The sequence below is a fragment of the Camellia sinensis genome, chromosome 1 (genome assembly GCF_055761805.1).
Source record: "Camellia sinensis isolate YWXY chromosome 1, ASM5576180v1, whole genome shotgun sequence".
NCBI classification, from domain to species: Eukaryota; Viridiplantae; Streptophyta; class Magnoliopsida; order Ericales; family Theaceae; genus Camellia; species Camellia sinensis.
The window spans coordinates 24,904,295-24,932,245 of NC_138961.1; the positions used below are offsets into that span (position 1 = coordinate 24,904,295).

A 27,951-nucleotide genomic window follows, 5' to 3' on the forward strand; every position below is an offset into this window, starting at 1 on the left:
TTCGGGGGCGCTGCCCCTCGACCCCGCCGTGGCGCTGCCCCGGACCCGCCAAGGGGCGCTGCCCCCTGGACCCCCGCGAGCTGACCGGGCAGCTCGATCCCCGTCATAATCAGCGAAGTGGCAATCTTGAAAGCTTTATCATCACAAACTTCTCTGAAATGCTTGATTCGGGTTGGATTCGCATCTAACAACTCATAGCCTCACTGAAATAAAAATGCGAATAAAATTACAACTCAAAGGAGTTTTGTCAAACGGGTTTGCCAAGAAATAAAACCTAACAAAACAGGTAAAACCTGAAACAAAAAATATAGACTCTGCCTCATACAAAAGCAATAAACCACATCTAATCTAAGCACTACAAAGTGCACACAAAATTAATGGATTATTTTGGCCAAACAGTGGTTCATTTACTAAACCCCCCTCTTCAACTGTACGCCGAGCTGGTCCCCGCACACTCGTGTGTGCGCACACAAAAAAGCGTATGCAATGAGGTTGCCAATAATGACAATTATACCCTCTCTCTCTCTCTCTCTCTCTCTCTCTCTCTCTCTCTCTCTCAAGATGAAGCCTTTATACCTGGCTCGCTGATTTGAATAGATGTTCTCGACAAACTTGCTTCAAGCTCATTTAACTCGTCCAAATCCAGCTCATCATCATCGTCTTCATCACCGTCAACATCGGGCATGGCTTCTTCAGAATCAACAACCACACTTGTTGAAGTGCTTGGACCTGCAGCTGGATTTTCCTGGACCTGAAATTGAACACAATCAAATTGAAACCGCCACAAAAGAGAGCCACTTGATTCCAAGTTAAATCACGCAAAACATTTTTTTATATATCTTTTTTCAGAATGAATGACGAATATGAGCTGAAATGCTGCAACAACAACAATAATACCAACCTTAAAAATTTTTAAAACACCATATAGGTGTTTTATGTAAATAACTTTCTTGAATAGTTTCATAAGCGATATTGGCACTGAATGAAGGTAGTTTTCTTTCTACTATGAAGTTTCATAAGCGATATTGCACACCCTCTCTCCTAAGTTTATACAGTCATACAGCATTCCAAAGCTACCAAAACTTGAGGACTATACGAACAACCTGCAAGAATAGTACATAGTAAAATTTCTTATGGCCAAGCTGTAAATCATAGGGTTGTTTTGGGAAGATGGTAAAAAGTGATTTTTTGACTTTTAATCAAGTTTTTGACTTTTTTAAACAAATGATTTGAGAAGTTGATAAAAAGTGACTTTTGACTTTTTTGATTAATGTTTGTTTATGATGTGAAATCATAATAAAATGACCAAACTACCCCAATTTATTTAAAATATTTACAACTTCACCTATGTAACACATTTTGACCCATGAGGGTAAAATTGTACTTTCACCGTTGGCTAAAAACCAACTTCCCAAATGAAAAAAAAGACAAAAAAGCCAACTTTTGGCTTTTGCTACAAACCAAAAAAAGTGGCTAAAAGCCAACTTCCCAAAATAGCCCATAGTATTATAACGCAGCGGGAAAAGCATTTAGATCATACCTTTAGGTGATAGAATCTCGCGGATAAATCACGTGCTTCCAGAATCTGAACAACGAACCCAGCAGTGGAGTGATACTACAAAATGAGTATTACCCACACAAGTCACAGTGCAAAATGGCTTGATCGTTGTTTAATGGGAGAGAGTCAGAGAGATAGAGTCTGGAAAAAAAAGGTTATGAGTTATGAGTAAGAACCACATAAGGTATCTGATATACGTATCTGATATATCAATATATTATCTAAAATATATAATCAGATATATAGCCACCAATATCTATCTATCCATCTATCCATGTATATTGATATGATAGATATAGATATCCTAAATGGTTATCCAAATAAATTTTGAATTAAAATTCAAACTTACATGGATAAGGTTCAAAAGGTTCAGGTTCAGGTTCAAAAAGTTCAAAGGGTCATGCCACATGGGCGCCCAATTTCTAACGCAAGCATTTGTTACTCGTTTTCATAACACTCTCTTCTCATGTTGCCTTTCATTCCCTTCGTGGTCTCCTCATGCACTCCCTTTCTATGTTGACTGGAACTAGCTGATTACCGAAGAAAATGCTACTTTTTTTACTACCACTACAATTTTAGAAGAGAGATGTGGAGAGGCAAGGTGTTGTGGAATATTGCTTCGTCACTTCGTCAGGCTAATTTAAGTGGGTGCAAGGAATATGAGTATCTTCAACATCTAAAAGTCGCTCCCTGATTTGTGATGAGCCCTAGTTCCTTGCTCTTATTTGAGCCTTTGTAATACCAAAATTTAGGAAGTTCCTTCCCTGATAACCTAAACACGACAGTCCATCTGAAACTTGTTTTCAGAAAAATGCAACTTTAAGAAAACGGTGTTTCTAGTCATTTAACCCTCCTGGAAAACAATAAACAGAAAACACATAACAGCATTCTGGGGTTTCCTAAATCTTTTTTTATTTTTGAGGGCGACTAAATGTCCCTACCTTTCTCCTTTGGACCCTCCATTTTTTATATTTTATTTTATTACAATTTTGTCCTAACATCAAATTTCAATTTTGTTCTCATCCTATCCTTCCAAGTCTAACCCTAACCCTAACCCTAATCCCACCATCACTTCCATTCCCACTGACAACCTTCGGCAACCAACCCACCTCTGTTATTTTCCTCTTTCGACGACCCTCTCGCCGCCATCTGTTGTTCACAGAACTATCAATGACGACGAAGGTTAGGGTTTTGGTGGCGATAGAAAAAGAGCGATATATTCATGAACTCTCTTTCGCGTTCTTCATCTTCATTCTCCAGAACTCACTCTCTTTTCTCTCTTTTGTGCGCGATTCTCTCTTTCCCCTTCGATTTCTCTCCCTACCTCATAGGTTGGTCGATTTCTCTTAGTTCGGTTACACAACGCCGAACATGTTGAATATGTTTAGTTCCCCATAACCGAACATATGCCTTTTGTTCAGCTACATAGTTCTGAACATCAAGCTTTTGTTCGAAACTGGTTTTCCAAATGGTGGCGAAAGCGGTCGCGAAGGCAAAAAGATGGGTTTTCAGAACTGGTTATTCATCATTCATCTTCAGCAACATCAATGTGATTCTCTACAATGGAGGAATCACCCTTCGAACTTGGGCCCATTATACTTCCAACGTTGTTACATTCCTTGAAACATAGTTCGCATCTGTCTGATACTTTAAGAAATAGACAATTGCTCTATTGTTACTATCGCTGTCTGAGCAGGTTGCTGGAAAGAGAGGGAGGGTCGTCAAAGTGGAAGAAGGACTGAAGGAGGAGGGAAGGATGAGTTGAAGGTGGAAGGTGTATGAGTGGGATTCAAAGGGTATATTTGAGATTATGGTAAGGATCTAAAAATAAAATAAAAAGGGAAGCAATTTTGGTGGTAAAGGGCTAAAGAAATGGGGTGTCCAAAGTAGAAAGGTAGGGGCATATGGCAACCCTCTTATTTTATTCAATCATCTAGAAACGGCCTTCGAGAACAAATGGAAGCAATCTTCAGCCCTAGGTTAAGTTTTCTGTTAAATATCTACTGTTTATCAAAAAGAACAATGTCTTTCCTAACAACCTAGACCCACAGTACCTTCATCCTTCCACTTTTCTCATGACCATTAATTATACAACATATAAATACAGTCCATATCAGTGGATAATCTCCGATCTTGCCTTAAAAAATGCCTCACTTCATTCATCTTATCAAGTTTATATCAACTGCAATCATTCTATGGCCAACTTTGGATTTCACAACCCAATATTTTTTACTAACGAATGGCCAGATTTAGTATTCTGAATTTGTAATGATATCTATAGACACATGTTACATAAGTATATAAAGCATAGCATGTAAATTATCCAGAAAAGAAAATATTCAATCTTCTTATCTTGTTTTCATAATCAAACATCAGATACGCATCTATATAAGATGTAATTGAATCAAACTTCCAGAGCTCTATCCCAATCTTATAGAATAAGTATCTGTTAGCTCCAGCCCACACTTCACAAGGTGAGGAGCCTACTATCCACATGGTAAGGATGGCACCATGTGCTAAAGGAAGATGGTGGGGACAGCACCACCAAGTCCACTCGTTGTTGTCCCTTAACCCACTTCTCCTCTCTTATGTATAAATTGAGATGAGTAAGGAGGGGTTGATTAATGCAGTGAGCACACTGAGAATACATAGAGACTGTGAGAGAGAAAACACATAGAGTGTAATCTGTAAGTGATAGTGCTATAGAGAGAGTAGAGAGATGTGAGTACTGTAATCTCCCTTCGGGATAATTCTATAGTGGATATCTCTCTCGTGGACGTAGGCAATTGTCGAACAACGTAAATCTCTTGTGTTATTGTGTGTGATTGATTTCTAGTGTCTCATAGTCCTAACAAGTGGTATCAGAGCCTCGTCGGTCACGTTTCGGAAAAACAAAGTGCGTTTTTTCGAAACTGCCAGAAATCAAGTTGCTCAAAATTCACTTTTGAGCATACCAAGAGCAAGGTATTGCTTAGAGGAGTCCAGAACTGCAAAAAAAAGGCCCAGAAGCATCTCTACGGACCCTTACACGCTTTCTGAACAAAGCGTGTGAAGCCCAATCTCCTACACGCGCTTCACGCGCTGTTTACCTTGTCGGCATATTATCCTAGACGCATTCATGCGTCTCACGGGCGCAGAAGGTGGAAGACGAGCTACATCAGCGCCACATCATTCCACATGGCTGACACATTCATGCCACGTCACTAACAGCGTGTCTACTACGTCTACTACCACGTCATCAGCCACGTCTACTGCCACGACAACAGCAGTCACGCCATCAGACACGTCAGCATACGAAGGATTGATCTAGTACGACGCGGCTAAGTGCAGCCTCAGATCTGAGGCGTCCAACTGTTTTAGCTTGATCTGAGCCATTCTGAGTCTATTTTTGACGATCCAATAGTGCTTTTTAACTATTTGGAGTATTCCAGACACATCCGTACAGTCAAATTTTTGAATCAAAATTTCTGTAAAAAGAAAGAAGACAATGGTGGAATCCACATCAATTTCCGGATCCATGATCAAATTGAATCCTTTCAATTATGCAATTTAGAAGTCGCAGATGGAAGACATTCTGTATTATAAGGACTTATTTGACCTTATTTTTATAAGGGGGGTTAGACCAGAGGCAGTGAAGGATGATGATTGGATAAAGATGAACCGGAAAACTGTCGGTTATATCAGACAATGGATACACCACAGTGTATTCCACCATGTTGCCGAGGAGATAGATGCTTATGTCCTTTGGACAATGTTAGAAGGAATGTACCAGTCAAAAACTGCCGGAAACAAAGCCTTGGTGATGAGAAGGCTTGTAAATCTAAAGTTGAAGAATGGAGTGTCTGTCACCGAGCACACCAGTGAATTCAAAAATTTGGTGAATCAGCTTGCAACCGTCAAGATACTCTTGGATGATGAAATGCAAGCCGTACTATACTGCTCAGTTCTTTACTGGATAGTTAGGAGACGTTGGTGGTCTCTTTCAGCAACTCTGCACCAGAAGGGAAGTTGACCATGAGCATGGTCATAGATGCCATGTACAATGAAGAGACAAGAAGGAAATACATGGGAGGTAATCAGTCCCATGCTCTTGTCACAGAAGATAGAGGCAGGGCAAGAGGTAAAGGAAGAGGCAGAGGAAGAAACAAGAGTAGAAGCAACTGGAACAGCAGGAGTAAATCCAGAGACAACAAAGGTCGAGGTAACTCCAGCTCCAATTGCTTTCACTGTGGCCAGGAGGGTCACATAAAGAGAAACTGCCCAAGTTGGAAAGAGAAATGCCAAAGCAGTAAGTCAAAAGGAGATAAGAATACAATAGCCACAACAACTGATGAAATACTTCTTGCAGTTGGTGAAGAGGAGGATTGCCTTTACGTGGCTGACCACAACTACATAGAATGGGTGATAGACATAGCTGCATCCTATCACACCACTTCCCACAGAGAACTCTTCAACTCGTATAATACTGGAGATTTTGGCACTGTTCGAATGGAGAATTCTAGGTATTTGAAGATTGTGGGTGTTGGCGATATTAGCATTCAGACTAATGTCGGGCACAAGCTGGTTCTCAAAGATGTGATGCATGTTCCAGATTTACGCCTCAATCTTATCTTCGGAAGCACCCTGGACCGACAGGCTATACAAGTCCATTCAGAAATGGCCGTTGGAAGCTGACAAGAGAAGCTTTGACAATCGCCAGAGGAGATATGTCTTCAACACTGTATAAGACTCAAACGAAGATCTGTCTAGAAAGTCTTAATGCAGCAGAAAACAAGGAGTCACCGGACTTATGAGTGAAAAGGGATTGCATCTGTTGGTGAAACAATCCAGGATACCCCTATCCAAAGGGAGTGCCTTGAAGCCGTGTGAACATTGTCTTTATCATTCAGTTCAACAAGCAAGAGGAAAACAGAAGTGTTCAGTATGGTATACTCTAATGTTTGTGGCCCAATCGAAGTGGAGTCACTTGGCGGCCGTAAGTATTTTCTGACTTTCATTGATGATGCATCAAGGAAGTTGTGGGTGTATTTCCTGAAAACAAAGGATGAGGTATTTCAGCACTTTCAGGAGTTCCATGCAATGGTGGAAAGAGAGACCAGGAAGAAGTTAAAGTGTCTTCGTACAGACAATGGAGGCGAGTACACTTCCAATGCTTTTGCAGCATATTGTGCCAGCAGAGGTATCCGGTACAAGACAACAGTTCCCGGCACCCCACAACACAATGGTGTGGCAGAGAGGATTGTAGACTGCCTGAAACTCTCTCCGTGTGCCCCCCTTTGGGAGAGGACGCGAATCGGGTTCTAACTACTACAGTTCGGACTCCTGTCACGGTTCTGAATCTAATCTCACAAAGGGCAATGTAAGACTGATAAATCACCAAAGAGTCCAAATCCGACAAATCGTTTTAGAAAATCGATTTTAATCAAAAAGTGCCAAACATGGACTGCTTTGCCAGATTTCAGAGTCACCACCTAAATATTTATTTTTGGAAAATTTAGGAAACCCTGACTCGTGCCTAAGGCCACGTGTCCGTCATCACCAAAGTTGCTTCAGCTCGGGAACTTGGGTACGAGGGGGGAAGGTCATGAAATGAGCACCCCCGCTCACCCGATCGAAGGATCGGCCTCTACTAAACATGATATGTTATTTTGAAAACACATATGTTCTTGTTTGATTATTAGCTAACTTACTACGTGATACGTACAACACACAAGTATAGACTAAATCGCTCAATTTGGAACAAAACATCTCATGTTTGTTTTTTCGAAAATGGTTTGGAAGTGCTACTCGCAAGTAGGCTAAAAAGCGGATTTGCCACCAAACAATGTGGGCTTAAAACATGATGATTTGCAACTTCAAGTGGGCTTAAAACTCATATTTTGATGAATTGTTCCAATTCAAGTAATGAAGCATTCATCCACAGGCATTCATGCAGTTAATCATTTAAGCACATAGCCTCATGGCAAGCATGCTAAACATGGCAATCACTTACACATGCAAGGATGCTAAAGCGTAAACACTTATAGTGTACTCCGAGCTAAAACAGAAGCTAGTTAGAAATCATGCATGATCCTAGCTATGTTAAGATGCCTAATGCAACACATGCAAAAATGCAATTAAAATAGGTTCGGCTATCTAGAATGGCATATGAATGCAATACTTGATAACATGCTTTGAAACACTTGTTCAAGAAAGTGTATTGAAATACAATGCAGTTTGAATGATGAGCCGAGCCCGATGTATGCAAGACAAATGAATAATGCACGCATTCAGGCATAAGGTATGCTAATCGAAATATGCCCTAATCTAACCACTGAAAGCGGAAAGACGTGGGGTTGGAAGACATTCACATACACACGCACATTTATTACAACATTTGCCCTATCGACGGAGGGTCCGAATGAAAGAGAGATAACTAGCTACGCTAATTAAGCTAACTATTACAAACCAACTAATTAACTAACTATTCTAGCTAATTAATTACAACACAATTGAATAACTAGCTAATTAGTTACAAACCGAATTAATTAATTAAACACTTAACTAATTAATTACAAAAATGACTAAGCTAACTAGCTAATTAGCTAAGCAATTTAAATGAACGGCCTCGGGAAGCGAGAGATGCATGCATGCTCGGTTGCTCCGCTTCCTCCTGAAAGTCCGTTACTTTGCCACCGGTTGCCTCTGTTTCCATTCGCCTTGATTCCTGAACACCGAACCAATCTCTAGGTTGTTTCTGCTCTAGAACCAGAACAACTTCTGACCACCTCTGAGCCTAAGAACTGTCAGCCACTTAAACTGGCCGGTAAGCCCCTTCCTCTGACCGGTTGGCCACTTGCTTCTGCATTCTACAATTTTGCTGCAAACAAGGAACAACAGAGGTAAAGCAAGGTCTTTGCAGGATATGTGTGTACAACCACCCTCTTTATCATTTCTCAAGCTCAAATGAGTGTGGTACTCGACTATCGGGCCACCAACTGAGCATCGCAATGCACGATGGCCAAGAAGCCAAGTTTGTACAAGTCAATAAATGCACGAATAGACTCGATGGACCTCTGCCCTATCATGCATGATCAAAGGCATCGGTGATCAAGAAATGAGGTAGGTTTCATCAATTTGAGTATGAAACGTCCCGCGTTTCTTGTGTTTGGATTAACATCTGATCCAAACACATGCAATGTAACAAACATGTTATCTTGGCATGTTTTACTTGATTCGTTTTATTTACACATTTTATCATTACCAATTAATCCTTTAATTGATTTGTCCAATGTGATTGTCCTCTAATGAAAAAGATAGCCTAAGCCACAAGCACCTTGAGCATGAAAGAAGCCTCATGCTTTTGGTTATTAGAAGCCCTCAAGAGAAAGCTAAAACCATTAAACATGAGAGCCTCAATTCCATGCTCAAGCCAACAAGGGGCTCAAGACCACATTCAAAACAAATGAAGGAGTGAACATTGGAGTGAAATGGCATACATTTCAGCACTGAAATGGCATGCTAAATGGCTTAAAATCATGCAAGCAAAGCATGCAAGGCATGTTAAGGGCCAAGAACATCAAAGCTAGTAAAGAGCATTACACTAGAACCATGCAACACAATGCTCAAAAGACTAAACAGACCCCAATGCAAATACAAATGCAAAAAAACACATAAGTGTAAACAAAACAACATATCATGATGTTCGAGTCAAGTTTTCTAAATCCCCAACAGAGTCGCCAGAAACTGTAGACCGCCCCGAACTCGCTTCGCGCGCCGCCCTTTCGGAGAGGGCGCAGATTTGTAGTTCTAGCTACTATAGTTCGGACTCCTATCACGGTTCTGAATCTAATCTCACAAAGTGCAATATAAGACTGATAAATCACCAAAGAGTCTGTCCAAATCCGACAAATCGTTTTAGAAAATTGATTTTAATCAAAAAGCGCCAAACATGGACTGCTTTGCCAGATTTCAGAGTCGTCACCTAAATGTTTTGTTTTGGAAAATTTAGGAAACCCTGACTCGTGCCTAAGTCCACGTGTCCGTCATCACCAAAGTTGCTTCAGCTCGGGAACTTGGGTACGAGAGGGGAAGGTCATGAAATGAGCACCCCCGCTCGCCCGATAAAATGATCGGCCTCTACTAACATGATATGTTGTTTTTGAAAACACATGTGTTCTTATTCTGATTTATTAGCTAACTTATTATGTGATGCGCACAGCATACAAGTATAGACTCAATCGCAAGAATTGGAAAAAAAACATCTCATGTTTGTTTTTTGAAAATGGTTTGAAAGTGCTACTCGCAAGTAGGCTAAGATGTGGATTTACCACCCTCAAGTGGGCTTAGAAAACAACATGACTTTGCCACTCCGCAAAGAGGGCTTAAAACGCACATTTTGATGAATTGTTCCAATTCAAGTAATGAAGCCTTCATCCACAGGCATTCATGCAGTTAAACACTTAAGCAAATAGCCTCATGACAAGCATGTTATCATGGCAGTCACTTACACACATGCAAGGATACTAAAGCGTAAACACTCACAATGTACTTCGAGCCAAAAAAGAAGCTACTTAGTAATCATGCATGAACCTAACTATACAAGATGCCTAATGCAACGCATGCAAAAATGCAACTAAAATAGGCTCGGCTATCTAAGATGGCATATGAATGCTACACTTGATACATGTATTCAAATAGGAATTGAAATACAATGCAGTTTGAATGATGCCCTGAGCCCGGTGCATGCAAGACAAATGAATGATGCACGCATGCAAAGCATAAGGTATGCTAATTGAAATATGTCATAATCTAACCATCGAAAGCTAATAAGTAAAAGGGAGAAAGACGTGGGGTTAGAAGACATTCACACACACACGCACACTTATTACAACATTTGCCCTCTCGACGGAGGGTCCGAATAAATAAGCTAACTAGCTACGCTAATTAAGCTAACTATTACAAACCAACTAATTAACTAACTATTCTAGCTAATTAATTATTACAAACCAAATTGAATAACTAGCTAATCTAAACTAATTAAATTATTACAAAGCACTAAGCTAAATTAATTACAACACAGGTAATTAACTACAAGCTAACAAAAGCAATAAATGGCCTCGCGGGCATCGGAGATATGCATGCTCGGTTGCGTCTTCTCGGAAATCCACCGCCTTGCCTCAAGACGCCTCTATTTGCACTCTTTTGATCCTTCGAAAATTACACCGATTTCCATATTGCTTCTTTCTGATCTCAAGAACACTTTGAGGGCTGAAATTCCTCATGTTACTGCAACAGAGCACAGAGAGAGGCAAGACAGTGTATTTGCAAGGAAATGTATGCACTTCCACACTCCTTATCATATCTCAAGCTCAAAGGAGTATGGCACTTGACTCTCGAGCCAACAACCAAACATTTTCAATGGATGGTGGCCAAAGGATCAAGCTTGCGCAAAACTCAATGAATGCACACATAAGACTCGAAAGACCTCCACCTTATCATGCACAATCAAGGGGGACGACAACCAAGAAATGAGGCACGTTTCATCACTTCAACTATGAAACGTCTCTCATTTCTTGCGTTTGGATTAACGTCCGATCCAAACACAATGCAATGCAAACAACATACAAACAACATACTTATCTATCAATGCTAGAGTGGCATGCCCAAGGCTCTATCATGTAAGCAATGCATGCATGGCATGTTTAGAAGCTAAGGCATCAAAGCTAGCAAAGAGCATAGCACTATAGGCATACAATACTAAGCCCAAATGACCAAACCAACCTCGGACAGAGGTTAAATATGCCAAAACAGTGGCTAAAATATACTAAGATCAAGGCATATAACACAAGGAAAATATGCACATTTGATGGCTCGCCAACAAGACATGAAGACACAACTCTCAAACACATTGAAGGAGTGAAAAATGTGAGAGTGTGGTAATGACATATGCTCTGAAATTACATACCAAGTGATGTCATATCATGCAAATAGCTCAAATAAAGCATGCCAAGAGACTTGAAATACAAAGCTAGTCAAGGGCTTTACACTATAACCATACTAAGCAATGCTCAAATGACCTTAAGCACTCAAATCAGACCTAAGGCAGGTCAAAATGGTAGCAAAAACATGCTAGACTTGCAACATTGATGGCAAAAAAGATAGGCTCCCGAATTAGCTCACAAACAAGGCAAAAGGGCACAACTCTTAAACACAATGAAAGAGTGATAAACATGAGAGTATGGCAGAAGTTTATGCTCTGAAATTACATATCAAATGAAGCCATATCATGCACACATCACAAATATAGCATGCTAAGAGTCCCAAAGTGCAAGGTTAGTGAATTCAAATACACTATAGCTATACAAAGCCAAGCATGCATGACCAAAACCACTCAAATTGGACCTAAAACATGCTAAAACATAGCAAAAAATGTGCTGGAGTAGAGCATACACATGCTAAATCAATAGGCTAAAACACCAAATACACTAGGCTAGTGAGCAAAATTGCACTACAAGTGCAAGGAGCATGCAAAAGGCAACCAAACCAACACAAATCAGAGTTATGACATGTCAAATAATGGCTAAAAATATGCTTAAACTAAGCTAATTCAAAGCACAAAGACATGCTACTTTGCAAGGCTACAGGTAGGATTACACTACAAGTATAAAAAGCATGCAAGAGGTGCCCAAGACAGCCAAAAACAGAGTTATGGCAGGTCTGAAAAGTCACAAAAATGAGCCTAAACAAAACCTCTAAGAAGTAGAAACACATGCTCCTTTGGAGAGCCATGAACACATGCAAACAAGAGAAGAGGAGGGGGGACCACCCCCACCCATTTGGGACCTCAAAACCACATTTCTACCACTGAAATTTCTCTGAGTTTCAGTGGTGAGAAGGCCAAAAAGAAATTGTCTCAAAGGCCTTAAAAGATGGCACAAAGCAAGGCAAAACAAGCCACCAAATGGAGTAAACCACCCCTAACTCAAACAAAGCCTTAAACAACCATTTTAAACACTTCAAAACAAAACTTTTTTCAGTTGAAAGCTAAGCCTAAAATAGCATGCAAAGGTTGCTAAATAAGCAATGAAAATAAAGCTTTAAAGAGGCTATTACTCACCCTTGAAGCCCAATCTTCAAAACCAGCCACTTCTGAGGCAAAATCAAGTCAAAGTCACTCAAATAAGGCTCCCAAGTATCTTAGCTCAATGATGGTAGTGTTTAATCAAGAGTTCCTTTGCAAATCCACCAAGAATTCCCACTTTCAAGCACAAAAATATATATATATATATAGAGAGAGAGTAGATTTTTGCTCTAAAAATATGAACCCCTAGAAAGGGGAGAGAGCTCCCCTTATATAGAATATGCAAGCCAAAGCTTGCTTGAATCCCTCCCTGTGTAGGGAGGATGCATTTTGTGCCCAACAGATGGCACCAAAAATATCTGCAAAAGCAGAAAAAATGGCCGTAGACCACTTAAAGTGGTCGACCGACCACCCCCACTAGTCGACCGACCATCCCAAGTGGTCGACAAGGGAAAAAACTGGCTGGCATGGGAGAGAAAGGGTCAATAAAGAGAGGAGAAGGTGGTGGCAGGCTGCAGACCACTTATGTTGGTCGACTGACCACCCACCCTAGCTGACTGACCACCAAAAGTGGTCTACAGGGGAGAAAACTGGCTGGCAGGGGAGAAAACTGGTCTATACCCTACTTCTCCCTCCAGGCAAAAGCACCAAGGCAATGGTCCAAAAACAAACCAAGAAGAAGAGAGTTAAGAGGTCCCAAGACAAAGCGCTCAGCCGAAAATCCCGAAAACTCGAAACAAGCACAAACATGCGCGATTATCGCGTGCGCAAACGATGACGTCTGAGTCTTAAGGTAGGTCAAAAATGGGGTGTCTACAGTTGTCCCTCTTTGACAGAACTCGGAAGTCATGAAATGACGGGAGTGAATGTCAAAGCCTAGAGACGACCCATTTTTGACAAGGTCGAAGACTTAGACAAACAGACAAGATAACAAAAGATGTGCCCGTAGGCAGGGGCAAAATGCAAATGAACATGAACAATGCAAGAGCATAACTTATGATTATGCAAAGAAAGCTGTAATGAAGCATCTAGATACAAATGTTATGCAAAGTAAATACAGCATTTGAAGCAAACCGATAAGGTATAGTAATCTCACACATGAGAAACACAAACACACTGCGCGCGAGACTCACAAGTCAAACCACATTTCAAGCAGAAAGGATGTAAGAAAACTATGCAATCTTCACTGCGCCTCACGCAGGAAAGGCCAAAAGCAACCATTGGGCACACCCAAGGTGTCAGACAAGATTCCGACACGTTGCACGCGAACGAAAAAGGAGTGGTATAAGCATCGGAACACGTTCCGAATGCTCCCAACCAAAGAGGGAGAAACATAGGGACACGTCCCAGTATTTCGTGGTGGTATAAGCATTGGAACACGTTCCAAATGCTCTTAACCAAAGAGGGAGAAACATAGGGACACGTCCCAGCGTTTCCAACCAAGAGAGTGGTATAAACACTAGAACACGTTCCAAATGCTCTTAACCAAAGAGGGGAAAACATAGGGACACGTTCCAGCATTTTTAACCAAAGCAGTGATATAAGCACTGGAACACGTTCCAAATGCTCTTAACCAAAGAGGGGGAAACATAGGGACACATCCTAACGTTTCCAACCAAAGTAGTGGTATAAGCATTGGAACACGTTCCAAATGCTCTTAACCAAAGATGGCCTAATGCGCTGCGCGCACGAGAAGAAAGAATAACAATGCCCAAGGCACACGAGATTAAATGCGATAGATACACAAAGTGAACATGTGTGATAGATACACAAAGATGAACATGTGCGATAGATACACAAAGATGAACATGTGCGATAGATACACAAAATGAACATGTGCGATAGATACACAAAGATGAACATATGCGATAGATACACAAAGATAAACATATGCGATAGATACACAAAGATGAAGGAAAGCGTTCTCTTACCGAGATATGAACGATCTTACCCGAAACTTCTCTGAATGAACCGTACATACAATATCGTGCCTGTATAAGAAAGAAACTTAACAAATACAGCAGGATAGGAATGTATGTTCCATGCAAGGTTGACAGCATGCACCATGCTAATGTGAGAAGTGCATATACAACGCAAAGATGACAAATGCATATTCCACGCAATATCGAGATACATATTCTATACAAGAATAATGAATGCATGTCCGATGCGGGAGTAACAAATGCATGTTCCATGCGAGATATTAAAATGCATATTCAATGCAAATGTAAGAAGTGCATATACAATGCAAGGCAACGTAGCATACATATTCTGTGCACAATAATCAATGCATATTCGATGCAATATGTTCAGTGAAGAAATACGCGTCTTAACAAGACCGATTCAAAGGCAGCCTATGATTTACCTCTCGGAGGAGTTGCAACAAATTAAAAGGATACACCTCGTACGTGCCGAGCATCACAAGCTGAAAACACATTCTGGAGCTTCCGTGCAGGCCGCTTGAGCTTAAGAAATGTACTTCCGTTGCATTTTCTTAAGGGATCTTGTGTTGTTGGGGATCTCCTGCTTCTGCATCTTGCGCTTCCAAACCACAGGTACTACTTTTCTTCCTGGCCATGTTCACAACTTTCCCTATTCTCCAACGGGGTGACAGACTAGGTTGGTTCAGTATCCAGAATTAAGGCACATATTTGCTACCTCAACCTATGGGGCTTCCATACAGATTTCAAGCCGAGGATACACCCCTGGGTATTTAAACCAGACTTTAGTCTCGGAAATCCCGAACCTTTGTGTTCTAGGCATCAGCCATTCGAACTCTAGTTTCCACCGTCTTAGTTGGTCTCCTAGGAACTCATTGCAAACACAACCAAGATGTCTCTAGCATAGAACAGTACTTGGGGAGGGCACTTTTGATCGCCATTATGGCTTGAAGTAGGCCTGAGCCTGAGCTTGAGGTAGAGGCACACTCATACTTCGGAGCATTAACCAAGCCTGAGGACCTACATGCGAAATGCAATCCCATAACTTTTTGAAGTTGAAACACACTCAAATGCCCCGCATTTTCCCTCTTTTCTTTTGCTTTGCAGTCTGGAACCTAAATAGCTTCAGATAGGTCCTTGTTTTACTGTTCTCACATGACCTGGGTTGAACCCAGCAGTTTTATAAAAGAACAAATCCTGTTTTGCACAAATGTGGAGAATGGCACAGCACTCTGAGCACAAAATGATTTATTTTTATAATTGAATTTGAGAAATGAATTCTTAACTGGGTATTGAGTCTACGACCGAACACAGTCAAAATGACTCAACAAAGGAAAAACAAAGGTAAAACAACCTAAACACATTTGTTGACACTCGAAACGACTCAAAACAAGAATCGAGACAAACAAAAACACGCACACACAACACTCAGATGTGCTCCAATGCGAGAGACCTCTCAGTTCACGGGGAGCCCACAGCTTCTCCAATTATTGTTTCTCATCCTTTCTTATTTATGATTCTCACATCACTCTGGCACTCAATCTCTAATTTTCTGAAAAAGCCCTTTTCTCACTTTTTCTCTTAACGCACATCTCTCTATTCTTCAATCTCTCTTATTTTTTAATCCCTTCCCTGGGTGGTTGATGGATAAACAGGAAGCCGCGGGCTCCTGCCCCTAGCATTCTGCCAGATTCTCTTTCTTTCACTCACAACTAGTGAGCTCTCCCACAGAGGGGTTACGCTACAACTGGATGTGCAACAGATTTGCAACTAACATCGATTGACGATGCCCTTGGCTTGGCTTGGCTTGAATGTGATCAGACCTGTCCAGATGAGGGAGTGGAATACCTTGCTCCATTCCAGTTCGTGCTTCGCACTTGGCTTGATACCTCCTTGTTTGTAGGATGAGAAAGCTTTCGGCCCTCTGCTGTTAGCTTCAGTTGTGCCCTTGTTTGGCAAGTAGAGCGCCCTTTCTAGCCAGTATGGTGCCCTTTTTGGCAAGTATGTTGACAATGGGAGAAAAGACAGAAGACCTGACTTAACTGTGCCCCTAATTCATCATTTTGACTATTTTTTATTTTTGGCTTTTTGTTAAAACAATTTTAACCAAAATGAGAGTTTGATTAACATGCTTGTTTAATTTTCTGATTTGAAATCATGCAAATCAGGTTGCGAGCACTGAAAATTTTCCTTTTTTGGGTCCAACAAATGGTCCAGTTTTGGAAAAAATGAAATAATTTTCGAGAAAATTAGTCAACCTCATTAAAAATCATCAAAACTATTTTTGCAAATGGCCACTGCTCGACCAACACAGAATTTACTCTTGAGATGCACAACCTCAGATCCAAAGCAATGGAAAATTGCCCCTTGTTTGAATGGCACCACAGCGCACTGTAATTAGTCGCCAAAGTGATGATTACAACCGAACTCTCGGATACGGAGAACACAAAGATGATCAGAACCATTACATGGACACAGTCAATTTGGAAATGTCTATGGCTGGACTTCATAATGAAGTTGCCTACGTATCCCACAAATGGGAATCAAGCCTTACGTAGTTCGGTCTTGAGTGTTGACTCTCTCCTTTTGCGCTCTAACTTTTGCCAAAGCCGCCCTTCTGGGTTTTCAACCTTGCTAGCTCTGTTTTTCTTTTCTTTTCATCTCATTTCTTTTCTTTTTCTTTTCATTTCTTCTTCTCATCTACTATTTTTTTCATTTTTGACATTTTCTTTTCATTTTTTTTATTTTCTCATTCTTGTTCTTTTTTCTTCTTTTTTTCTTTTTCATTTGCTCTAACTTTTGCTTGGGTCGCCCTTCCGGGTTTTCGGCCCAGCGAGCCTCTCAAGGGTAGAAAAGTGTAACTTTGTCCCTGTTGATCAGTTTTGAGATCTCGAAGCCATCTAAATCCAAGAGAGTGGCTGTTGTTCGTTGATGATGTAGGAGCCCATCCAACCAGGTCTGAATTTGCCCCTAGTGTTGTAGATAGGAGCTCGATTGTCCTCCAGCAAAATTTGTCTTCTTTCAACTGCTCGAATTTGTCTTCTTTCAGCTACTCGAATTTGGCTTTCTTGCCAGTCTTCATTAGCTTGAGAAATGACTCATCTTTGACTCTTCGAGCACATCTGACATTTTTGCCCCTAGTTCAAGAGTTTCTTCTGATCTAGCTTTGCAAGCTTCCTTTGATGACATCTGATCTTCTTGATCTAGCCTGCTTGCCCCTAGTTCAAGGGATGCTTCAAATCTGGCCTGGCAGGCCTCCTTTGATGTCACACGACCTTATTGCCCCTAGTTCATGGGCTGCTTCAAATCTGGCCATACAAGCCTCTCATTGGTTGACCGTTGAACATCCTGAATTCAAGTTCAAGGTTTGAAAACAAAGGGGTCAAGTCTAGAGGCTGAGAGCGATCATATGCTGCACAATCTCAAGATCAATTCCATACATGTCTTCGCAAGACTACACAAAACATTTTTTGAAATTTTTTAAGAAAGGGACTAGTCGCTCATGCTGAAGACAATGTAGAACCAATCTGGATCAAGCCAGGATCCTTCTCAATACTCACATTAACAAATATGATCTCATTCATTAAAGGCTTAGCATGCCTCTCTTCCTCTCAATTGATCAAATTTTTACAAATCCCAAGGAATTCCTTTCTCTTTGTTTTCACCACAGTGTTCAAAAAGTTTTGAAAAACTTAGGTCAATGCAATGATTTCAAGGCACAGAAAAGTAGGCGAAAAGCACTGTCGCTTCATTCAAACTTGCTGACACAACTGGCTCAAGGCAGAAACAAACACAAAAGCGTAAAAATCACTGCTGTTTCATTTAGATCTTCTGGCTCAACTGGTTCAAAGATGCAAAAGAAAGAGTGTAAAAGACAAACACAAAACAAGCAAGTGATGCCCGAGGTAACACCCCCGAAATCACCCGACTCCAACACAAGAGGACTAACTCGATACAACAAGACAGACTCAACTGACTCAGCACAAAAAGATTGACTCAATACAACACAACAAGACTGACCCAACACCCAAGTAAGAAAGTAAAATGAACAGCATTTGTACATTGCTCAAAACAGTGCGTGCGATCTACCACATCTGGAGTAAACTGAGCGCCATCAACAGGTGGCTCATCCCCCTATCACATAGTCACATTATCCCCCAAGTTCACTGATCCAGTGCCGATAGACTTTGCAGGACCTGGTGCGACGATAACCTCGTTATCAATCAGATCTTGTATTTCATGGCGAAGGCAAAAGCAACTATCAGTGCCATGACCGGTTTGTTGATAGAAGGCACAGTACTTAGCCAGATCATGCTTAGTTGGAAGGGGATCCAGGAGAGGCCGAGGCTCAAGGGGTTTAAGATGGCCTTGCCCTATAAGGATTTGGAGAGTTTTGGACAAAGCCATGTAAAGGGGATTAAAGAACCTCTGGCCTTGGGGTTGATGGTTTGAGGTTTACGCAGTTGTGTTGGATGTACCAGCAAAAGGTTGATAGGTGCTGATTGGGTTTGATGATCTCTGACAGATATAGGATTGAAGTTGAGAGAGGTGTTTCTGGTACGACATCCATTTTCGTTGTTTGCCCATTGATTCAGGATGCACTCATCGTGTGTAGCAAGAGTGTCATCCACAGTTTTTGCAACAACTGCAAGCACTTGCTATTTGTTCAGTCCTTTGGCTTTCAAAGCCTCAATAGCCCACATAAGGTATTCATGGGGACCAATGCCTGCCCCGGCCTTTCTCTTGCCATTTGCCTCCAATTTGCCAAAAGATTGGATCGCTATATCAGAGCGGAGCCCAGTTGTTGTCGACATGCCACCATCCAGACTTGGGATGACTTTAGGTTGGCCCTTTTCAATTGCCGCTTGCCCCAAGATCAAGAAGCCTTTTGGATTGAAACTTCTGGCTTATGATGTGGTCGATGATGGAGCCAAAATCCCAGAGACTAAATCTGCCACAGTTTTTTGCAAATCTTCAATCATGTTCACTAGCTCAGAAGTAGTGGGTTCATGGGTTTGAGATAATTGAGGTTCAGGTGCACCCATCATGCATAAGTCCATGCTGACTGGAATGAACATCTCAGGCTTGGGTAAATAGGCTGGGGTGATGTATATACTGGGGTCAAATGGGTTGGCCGTTGTTTGGATGAAGTTTACCTACTTAGGTGGAGGGTTTTGATTGACATTTGGTTTTTCTGAAGGTGCTATTACCTTGTTGTCAATGAGATCTTGAATCTCATGACGTAGTCTGAAGCAAAAGTCGGTATCATGACCATGCTGCTGATGGAAAGCACAATATTTGGCCGAGTCATGTGTTGGAGGGAGAAGATCGGGTAGAGGCCACTGTTCTAACGGTTTCAGATGTCCTTTCCTGAGCAGGACCCCTAGAGCTTTAGACAAAGGCATATAAAGTGGGGTGAAAACCCTCTTGCTTCAAGGTAGATAGTTCAAAGTTTGGGGGTTTGGATTGGACGTACCAACAAAGGGGGTGGCTATTTTCGGAGTGGTGGTGACCATTCCAACTTCAGAAGATCTTGCAGCTGCATCACCACTGGTGGTCGCATTCGAACTGCGGGTAAACGCCCTCCTGGGCTGCTCCTTCTCCTAGTCAATAAGGCCCTGCTTCATGGCATCCTCAATCTGTACCCCAATCTCGTGCAAGTCGACAAAGGTGGGGAGGGGTAAGACTATCATTTTTTACATCAGCCTGGGTTGGAGGTTGAGCACAACCATCCTTATCTGATCTTTCTCGACCAGCCTGGTGGTCATCATAGAAGCTTTGGCCCTCCAACAGGTTACAAAATCAGAGAAGCCCTCTTTCGGCTCTTGCCTGGTTGTCTCGAGATCACGAGTTATGACCTCGATTTACGTGTTGTGTGAATACTGGGCAACGAAGGCCTCAGCCATCTCCTCCCAACTCCTCTTGACAGAATCTTCCAACTTTGTATACCAGATAGCCGCGACACCCGACAGAATCTTCCAACTTTGTATACCAGAATCTTCCAACAACCTACATTCGGGTAAGCAACCTGTCCTAGTTTGGAATGGTCACTATAGTTTCCGATATACAACTAGGTCGAATGGTCAAATAGGGCGTCTGGCCGACCGGCCACTTCCACTAGCCTACCGGCCACTTCAAGTGGCCTACAACAGGGAAAAGTAGCCTACAGCTGCCAAAAGTGGCCGACAGGCCCTCCCCTCCCTCCAAGCAAGGGGTAACAAGGTATAGTCCAAAAACAAACCAAAAAGAAGAGAGCTGAAAAGCCCCAAGACAAGGCACTCAGTCGAAAACTGCTGAAACTAGCCTACTGACCGCTGCAAGTGACCTACAAGAGGGAAAAGTAGCCTACAGCTACAAAAAGTGGCCTACAGGCCTCTCTCTCCCTCCAGGAAAAGGCACTCAGCCAAGAACTTCGGGCACTCGAAACAAGCACAAACATGCGCAATCATCATGTGCACAAACGATGACGTCTAAGTCTTAAGGTCGATCAAAAATGAGGTGTCTACAAGGATAAACCGCACTATTATTGAAAAAGTTAGATGCATGCTCAGAATGGCAAAGTTGCCAAAGTCATTCTACGCTGAAGCCGCCCGTACAGCTTGTTATCTCATCAACAGGTCGCCTGCAGTCCCATTGAATTTTGCTATACCTGAGGAAGTCTGGTCCAGAAGAAAGGTATCATATTCTCACTTGAGAGTCTTCAAGTGTAAGGCGTTTGCACATATCTCCAAGAAAAACAGACAGAAGCTTGATGACAAGTCCACACGATGCATATTTATTGGCTATGCAGATGCAACATTTGGGTACAAGTTGTGGGACCCAATGAACAAAAAGATGTTCAGGAGCAGAGATGTTGTGTTCCAGGAAGACTAAACAATAACAGATTTTGAGAAGCCTGCAAAGTCTAGAGATGTCATCACTCCAGACTTGTTCCCATCTCCCGAGCCATCACAAAATGCTAAATGTGATGATGCGCAACAAGAAGTGCCAAAGTTAAGAGATCCTATGCTAGAAATTAAGGATCAGAGAGAAAGAGATGAAAACACGGATGAAGAGGGTGTTGAACAGAGGGAGCAACCCCCTCAACCAGAGGTAACTTGGCCTCAGTTGCAGAGATCTGGAAGAACTGTCGTGCCATCAACCAAATATCCCGCTTCTCAGTATATTCTAATTACTGAAGAGGGGGAGCCCGGGAGTTTTTCGAAAGCAAAGAGTCATATAGAGAAAGATTGCTGAATGTAAGCCACATGAAGGAGGAAATGAGTTCTTTGCAGAAGAACCACACTTGTGAGTTTGTTTCATTTCCAAAGGGCAGGAAGGCATTGAAAAATAAATGGGTGTACAAATTGAAGAAAGATGTCAATGGTAAAATATTGCTGCATAAAGGTCGCTTGGTGGTCAAAGGTTTTGAGCAGAAGAAAGGAATTGATTTTGATGAGATCTTCTCCCCAGTTGTGAAAATAATTTCCATTCGAGTAGCTTTGGGATTAACAGCTCGCTTGAATCTAGAGGTAGAACAGATGGATGTCAAAATTGCTTTCTCCATGGTGATTTGGTGGAAGAGATCTACATGGAGCAACTAGAAGGATTTGAAGTTAAAGGGAAACAGAACCTAGTCTACAAACTGAAGAAGAGTCTCTATGGCCTGAAGCAAGCACCAAGACAATAGTACACAAAGTTTGATTCATTCATGATGGATCACGAGTACACAAGAACAGTAGCAGACCAGTATGTATATTTCCGAAGGTTTTCGGATGGAAACTTCATCATCCTACTGTTATATGTCGATGATGTGCTGATCATCGGACATGATATTATTATGATCAACAAGTTGAAAAAGGACTTGTCGCAATACTTTGACATGAAGAATTTAGGCCTAACATAGCTGATTTTGGGCATGAAGATTGTTCGTGACAGGAAAGCCAAGAAGATATGGCTGTCACAGGAGAAATATGTTAAACGGGTGATTGAAAGGTTTAACATGAAATATGCCAAGCCAGTCAGCACACCACTGGCCAACCATTTCAAGGTGACAAAGCATTCATGTCCCACAACCAGTTCTAAAAGGATAGAAATGGAGGCAATCCCTTATTCTTCCAGAGTAAGAAGTTTGATGTATGCAATGATGTGTACCCGGCCAGATATAGCTCACGCAATTGGCGTTATAAGCAGATTCCTCGCCAATCCAGGAAAGAAGCATTGGGAGGTTGTCAAATGGATTCTTCGATACTTGAAGGAAACTTCAAAGATGTGTCTATGTTTTGGAAGAGTTGAACCAATCTTGGAGGGTTTTACAGATGCCGATATGGCGGGTGATCTTGATAGTAGAAAGTCTATATTAGGATTTTTGTTCACCTTTGTAGGGGGAGTTGTTTCATGGCAGTCCAAACTACAAAAGTGTATTGTTTTATCTACAACAGAGGCAGAGTACATTGCTGCCGCAGATGCTGGAAAGGAAATGTTGTGGTTAAAGCGGTTTCTCCAAGAATTGGGTCTACAGTAGGAAGAGTACAAGGTATATTGTGATAGTTAGAGTGCAATTGATCTAAGCAAGAATTCCATGTACCATTCCCATACAAAGCACATTGATGTCCGGTATCATTGGATACGACAAGTAATGGAAAAACAACTGATGAAGCTAGTGAAAATTCACATGGATAAGAATCCTTCTGACATGATGACCAAAGTTGTCACTAGAGACAAACTGGAAGTTTGCAAGAATCTGACCAGGATGGACTTCAAATGAAAAGTTAGTTATCTATATAGGCGTGGAGGAGGAGAATTGTTAGCTCCAGCCCACACTTCATAAGGTGAGGAGCCTACTATCCACATGGTGAGGGTGGCACCATGTGCTAGAGGAAGATGATAGATGTGCTAAAAGAAGATGGTGGATAGCTAAAGAAAGATGGTGGGGACAGCACCACCAAGCCCACTCGTTGTTGTCCCTTAACCCACTCCTCCTCTCTTATGTACAAATTGAGATGAGTAAGGAGGGGTTGATTAATGCAGTAAGCACACTGAGAATACATAGAGAGTGTGAGAGAGAAAACACAGAGGGTGTAATCTGTGAGTGAGAATGCTATAGAGAGAGTTGAGACGTGTGAGTACTGTAATCTCCCTCCGAGATAATTCTATAGTGGATATCTCTCTCATGGACGTAGGCAATTGTCAAACCACGTAAATCACTTGTGTTATTGTGTGTGATTGATTTCTGGTGTCTCATAGTCCTAACAGTATCCCCAACAACACTAAAGACAATATGATATTTAGTTTTCCTCATATAAGGTGCCGATACTTCATTTGCATAAACTTATTATTTCTAAAGCAAGCGAAATTTTCTCCTGGAAATATAATTCACACACATCAGCAGTAAATTTCTTTTTTTCACAATAATAATAAAAGGAGTTGTAATAAAATTGTGAAAACATTCCAAACTAGCAGTCCAGTAAATTGAGGGATGATCATTAACTCCCTGCAATTTTCAGAGATACATAAATATATTTTGCAACCAAAAAAAAAAAAAGAATGACTACCTTATGTTCACTAACATCAGGTTTTTCTATTTGGTATTTTTCATAAGCCTCGGCATCATCCACAAACAAGCTAGAATCTGAAAGAAACAACTCACGACCACTGAAGAAAATAGAAATTGTGTCAATGGCAATCCAATAAAACATATCAAATTTAATTAGACATAAAGGACTAGAATACCTAATGCGGTCATTCTTAGCCCTCTCTGCTCGCTGGGCAGCCAAGCCAGCTTTTCTTTCATCCATATGTTTCTTCTTCCATTGTAGGAACAACTCTAGAGTCATTGGAGTTGAAGTTGTTACTTTCGCACGCTAAAATAATTAAGACACCCAAATTACAAGCACTATTCAGAGTATGACAAAATAAACATGAACCAAACTTGTTTTGTTTTGTGTTCATAATTCTTGAAAACAAAAACACAAAAGCCTGAAACAAAACACGAAGCAAATGGGCCCTAAATATTTGGGCTTGACCTTTATGAGAACTAAATATAATGAAGGGAAACAAAAAAACATATATTGAAAAAATGTGATGAATTTCCAATTGCACTACAAAAGATTGGTTAATAATCAATGAAAAGAGCAAACATGTTGATCACTTGACTTTCAATCTCTTCTTCAATAGGCATCTTGTTAGCCTTTTCCTCCAAAAGTGCCTTCATCTGAGACTTCAACACATACCCTGGAGGAAGAGCATATTTGCAGTGACACTCTTTGCCGCCATTTGGGCAAACCCAAAACCAACCATATTTTTTCTTCTCCGCTGCATCAAGAAAGTGCCTGCAAACCTGCCCATTGATCCATTAAGAGTCAATTGATACAAATAACATGTTCTACAAAAAAAAACATATATATTAAAGTAAGGACTTACTTGACACTAATGTACCTAAAACCTCATGTAAACTAAATACAATACATACATAAATATGTGTGTATCATCCCTAAAAAAACTTAATTAGACAGGAATTTTAAATTAATTTCTATAAAAATGAATTTTGGGGCACTGAAGTTAGCGGTAAACTACATTATAGGATGGCTTCAATAAAAGAGTGTCCTTAGTCCTCACACAGACACCAAATCTAAAAATGACACTTAAAATATGCCATTTTGAGGATTTAACTTATTTTATTGTCCCGAAGATAAACCTGTCCAAATTTAGAAATTTACACTCAGATTTAGGCCGACGAACTTTATCACATATTTAAAATGTTCAATCCCACTCCTATGTCACTGGACTCTCAAAACTCTTCCCTACATTTTCCACTGATCAGAATGATGATCCAAAGTTTGAAAATGAGCACAATAAAGAACTACGGTATAAAAAACTAAATATAATGATAGTAGTGTTGAGGTGCTTATTTACCCAATTAGTTTAAGGAATTATACCTAATTCAATTGTTAAGCGAAGGAATATTTAAGCATATTTTTATGAACTGTATTTGTGGCATCCTTAACATCTGTTTACTATTACTGTTATAGAGATCTCTATCAATTCCAATCCCTGGAACTTCGAAACTTTGGTTTACCGTATTGATGGCACACCTACACTACAAGAAATGACACCTTTGCCGACCAAAAAATTGGTCGCTAAAAGCCCATTTTTAGTCGATAAAAGTTATCTGCGACCAATTTTTTTGGTCACTACTTTAGTCGCCAATTGAGGGTCGACAAAAGTAATTCGCGACCAAAATTTTTGTTGGTCGGGAAAAGTTGGATTTGTCGACTAATTTTTTGGTCGCTAAATATATCATTACTGCAACTAATCCATTTTGTCGGTAAAACACTTTGGTCGCGAAAAGTGATATTTTCCCGACCAAATATCTTAGTCGCCAATTGTCATATTCCACGACCAAACAGATTAGTCGCCAAAAGTCTAGGAATCGCCGACTAACAATTTAGTCGCCAAAAGGTAAGGAATTGCCGACCAATGATTTTAGTCGCAAAAGTGTAGAGTTTGCCGACCAATTTTTTAGTAGCCAAATCTCTTCTTCTTTTTTTTTTTTTTAGAACAACCAATTTTTGTTTATAAACATTCAATCCAATATCTATCAATTTGAAGTATCACTTAAACTTACTCCAAGAGCTTTAATAATTTCTCAATTTAAATGCAATATTAAAAGATGCATAATATAGAGCTATTCAAGGCCAATTATTTTGCCCTCAAGTTGCTTTCCCCCGTATCTGAATATCTTGAAAACAAAATGCAGATCATCTAATCAAAAAGAAGAGTTTTATGTTATTAGTTTATCTCAATTCTCATCTACCAAAACAGTAATGATAAAACCATACCACAAAGTTACACACCAAATCATATCAATAGAATCAGTGAGCCCATACACATATCATTTCCAGTGCCACTTTTCCTAGGGCTCATTTACATTTCCTGCAATTTATTTGTGCACCAATTACTTTCACTTAGAAAAATAAGAAACAAAAATACCAAGAAAAATAAAAACTATCAGCCACCAAGAGACACACAACCAATCAAGCAAAGATCAAAATTGACAATTACAGCATAAAAAGGTTTCTGGTATAAATAAAATAAGCAAGTTTAACTTAAGCTAGCACAAAAACCCCAATTACCCAAGTCAGTTCCTAGGGGAAATGAACTATAAGTTCACAACATCTACAATAACCTTAAAACGACACAATCACCTTCTCAGATGTGAGGAAAAACATGGTACCTCCATATGCAGATTTGCAATTTGAGTTGCCCCGCAGCACTGACAAAATCACTTGGAACCAGAAGAAACTTCTTCAGAAGAGGATGTTTGGCCCGCTCATGTATGCACTCTGTCAAAGATTGATATCTCACAGAACTGTCCTCATTTGTTACTATGAGATCATAAGAAAACCCTCCATTAATATGTAAATTATTTTTTCTAAATTTACACTGAACACTGATTTCCCCTTTTATATAAATAGAGGGTACATTTTGTAAGCAACCAAATAGAGAAATTAGAAAATATAAAGAACAAGAAGGAAGACAATATATATATATACATTTTACTGACTTCGCTTTCCAAAATTCTCTTCACGCTCGCTACACATCCTCCACACATCATACCCTGAGATGAGAGAGACACAGAGAGATTAGATATTGAAGAATTCATTACAAATTTACAACAACCAAACACATTAAGAATTACATTTCATTTCATTTCAAAAGCAAAGAAGAAGAAGAGAACGAGAGAGAGAGAGCGATTATTTCGACATTAATAATTATCGCATCAGGCGACAAAGCTCCACCATCGGCTCTACCGTCGGCAACTGCGAAAGGGAGCGAAGCAACGCAGTGTAAGCGAGAGCGAACAGAACACAAAGTCGTGAGCGAATTTGGGGAATGAGAGATCGAATTCAATGTTTTTGATCTCTGAGACTCGCTGTTGAAAGGTCGTGTGAGTTAAGGAGACACGGATTGGCAATGAATCGGATGGTGTAGACGACAAATGAAGAGTGTTGTTGTTGTTGTTGCAGATAAAGTTGACTCCATTGGAACAGAGCTTCAATTAAAATTCAATTCACAACATCAACTCCATTGGAACAGAGCTCACAGTGCTTCGCCTCTGCTCAGCAGCAACAACCAACGCAAAGGCGATGACATCGAAGACGAAGACCGCAATCATTAAGATCTTTGATGCCATTGCAATGGAGTTCCTCTTCTTCACACACGCCACAGATCTAGATCTGTACCTTTGCTTACTCTCTCTCTGCTATGCATTTTCTTTCTCTAGATATAGATTTAGAGAGAGAGATAGATTGGAGTGTTGGTGAAGCAAAGAAGCCTGAGATATATATCTACTGAAGCTTGTAGATCTCAAACTGATCTGCAATGGAGCTCGAGATGGACAGAGCGAAGAC

The 27,951-nt window shown here is 40.7% G+C and overlaps 1 protein-coding gene and 1 long non-coding RNA gene across 2 annotated transcripts in view; one reads left to right on the forward strand and one right to left on the reverse strand.

Annotated features, from left to right (window-relative positions):
• The window catches only part of LOC145792781 (uncharacterized), a 120,292-nt gene that overhangs the window by 40,954 nt on the left and 51,387 nt on the right, over positions 1–27,951 (forward strand). The window lies entirely within an intron of this gene.
• On the reverse strand, positions 423–27,734 carry LOC114322605 (zinc finger CCCH domain-containing protein 11-like). The gene is made up of 6 exons (XM_082869506.1): positions 27,645–27,734; positions 24,690–24,878; positions 24,272–24,402; positions 24,109–24,193; positions 15,196–15,235; positions 423–735 (listed from the first exon to the last, which is right to left on the reverse strand). The coding sequence occupies exons 1-6, from the start codon at positions 27,732–27,734 to the stop codon at positions 557–559; spliced, it is 714 nt and encodes a 237-aa protein (XP_082725632.1). The 3' UTR covers positions 423–556.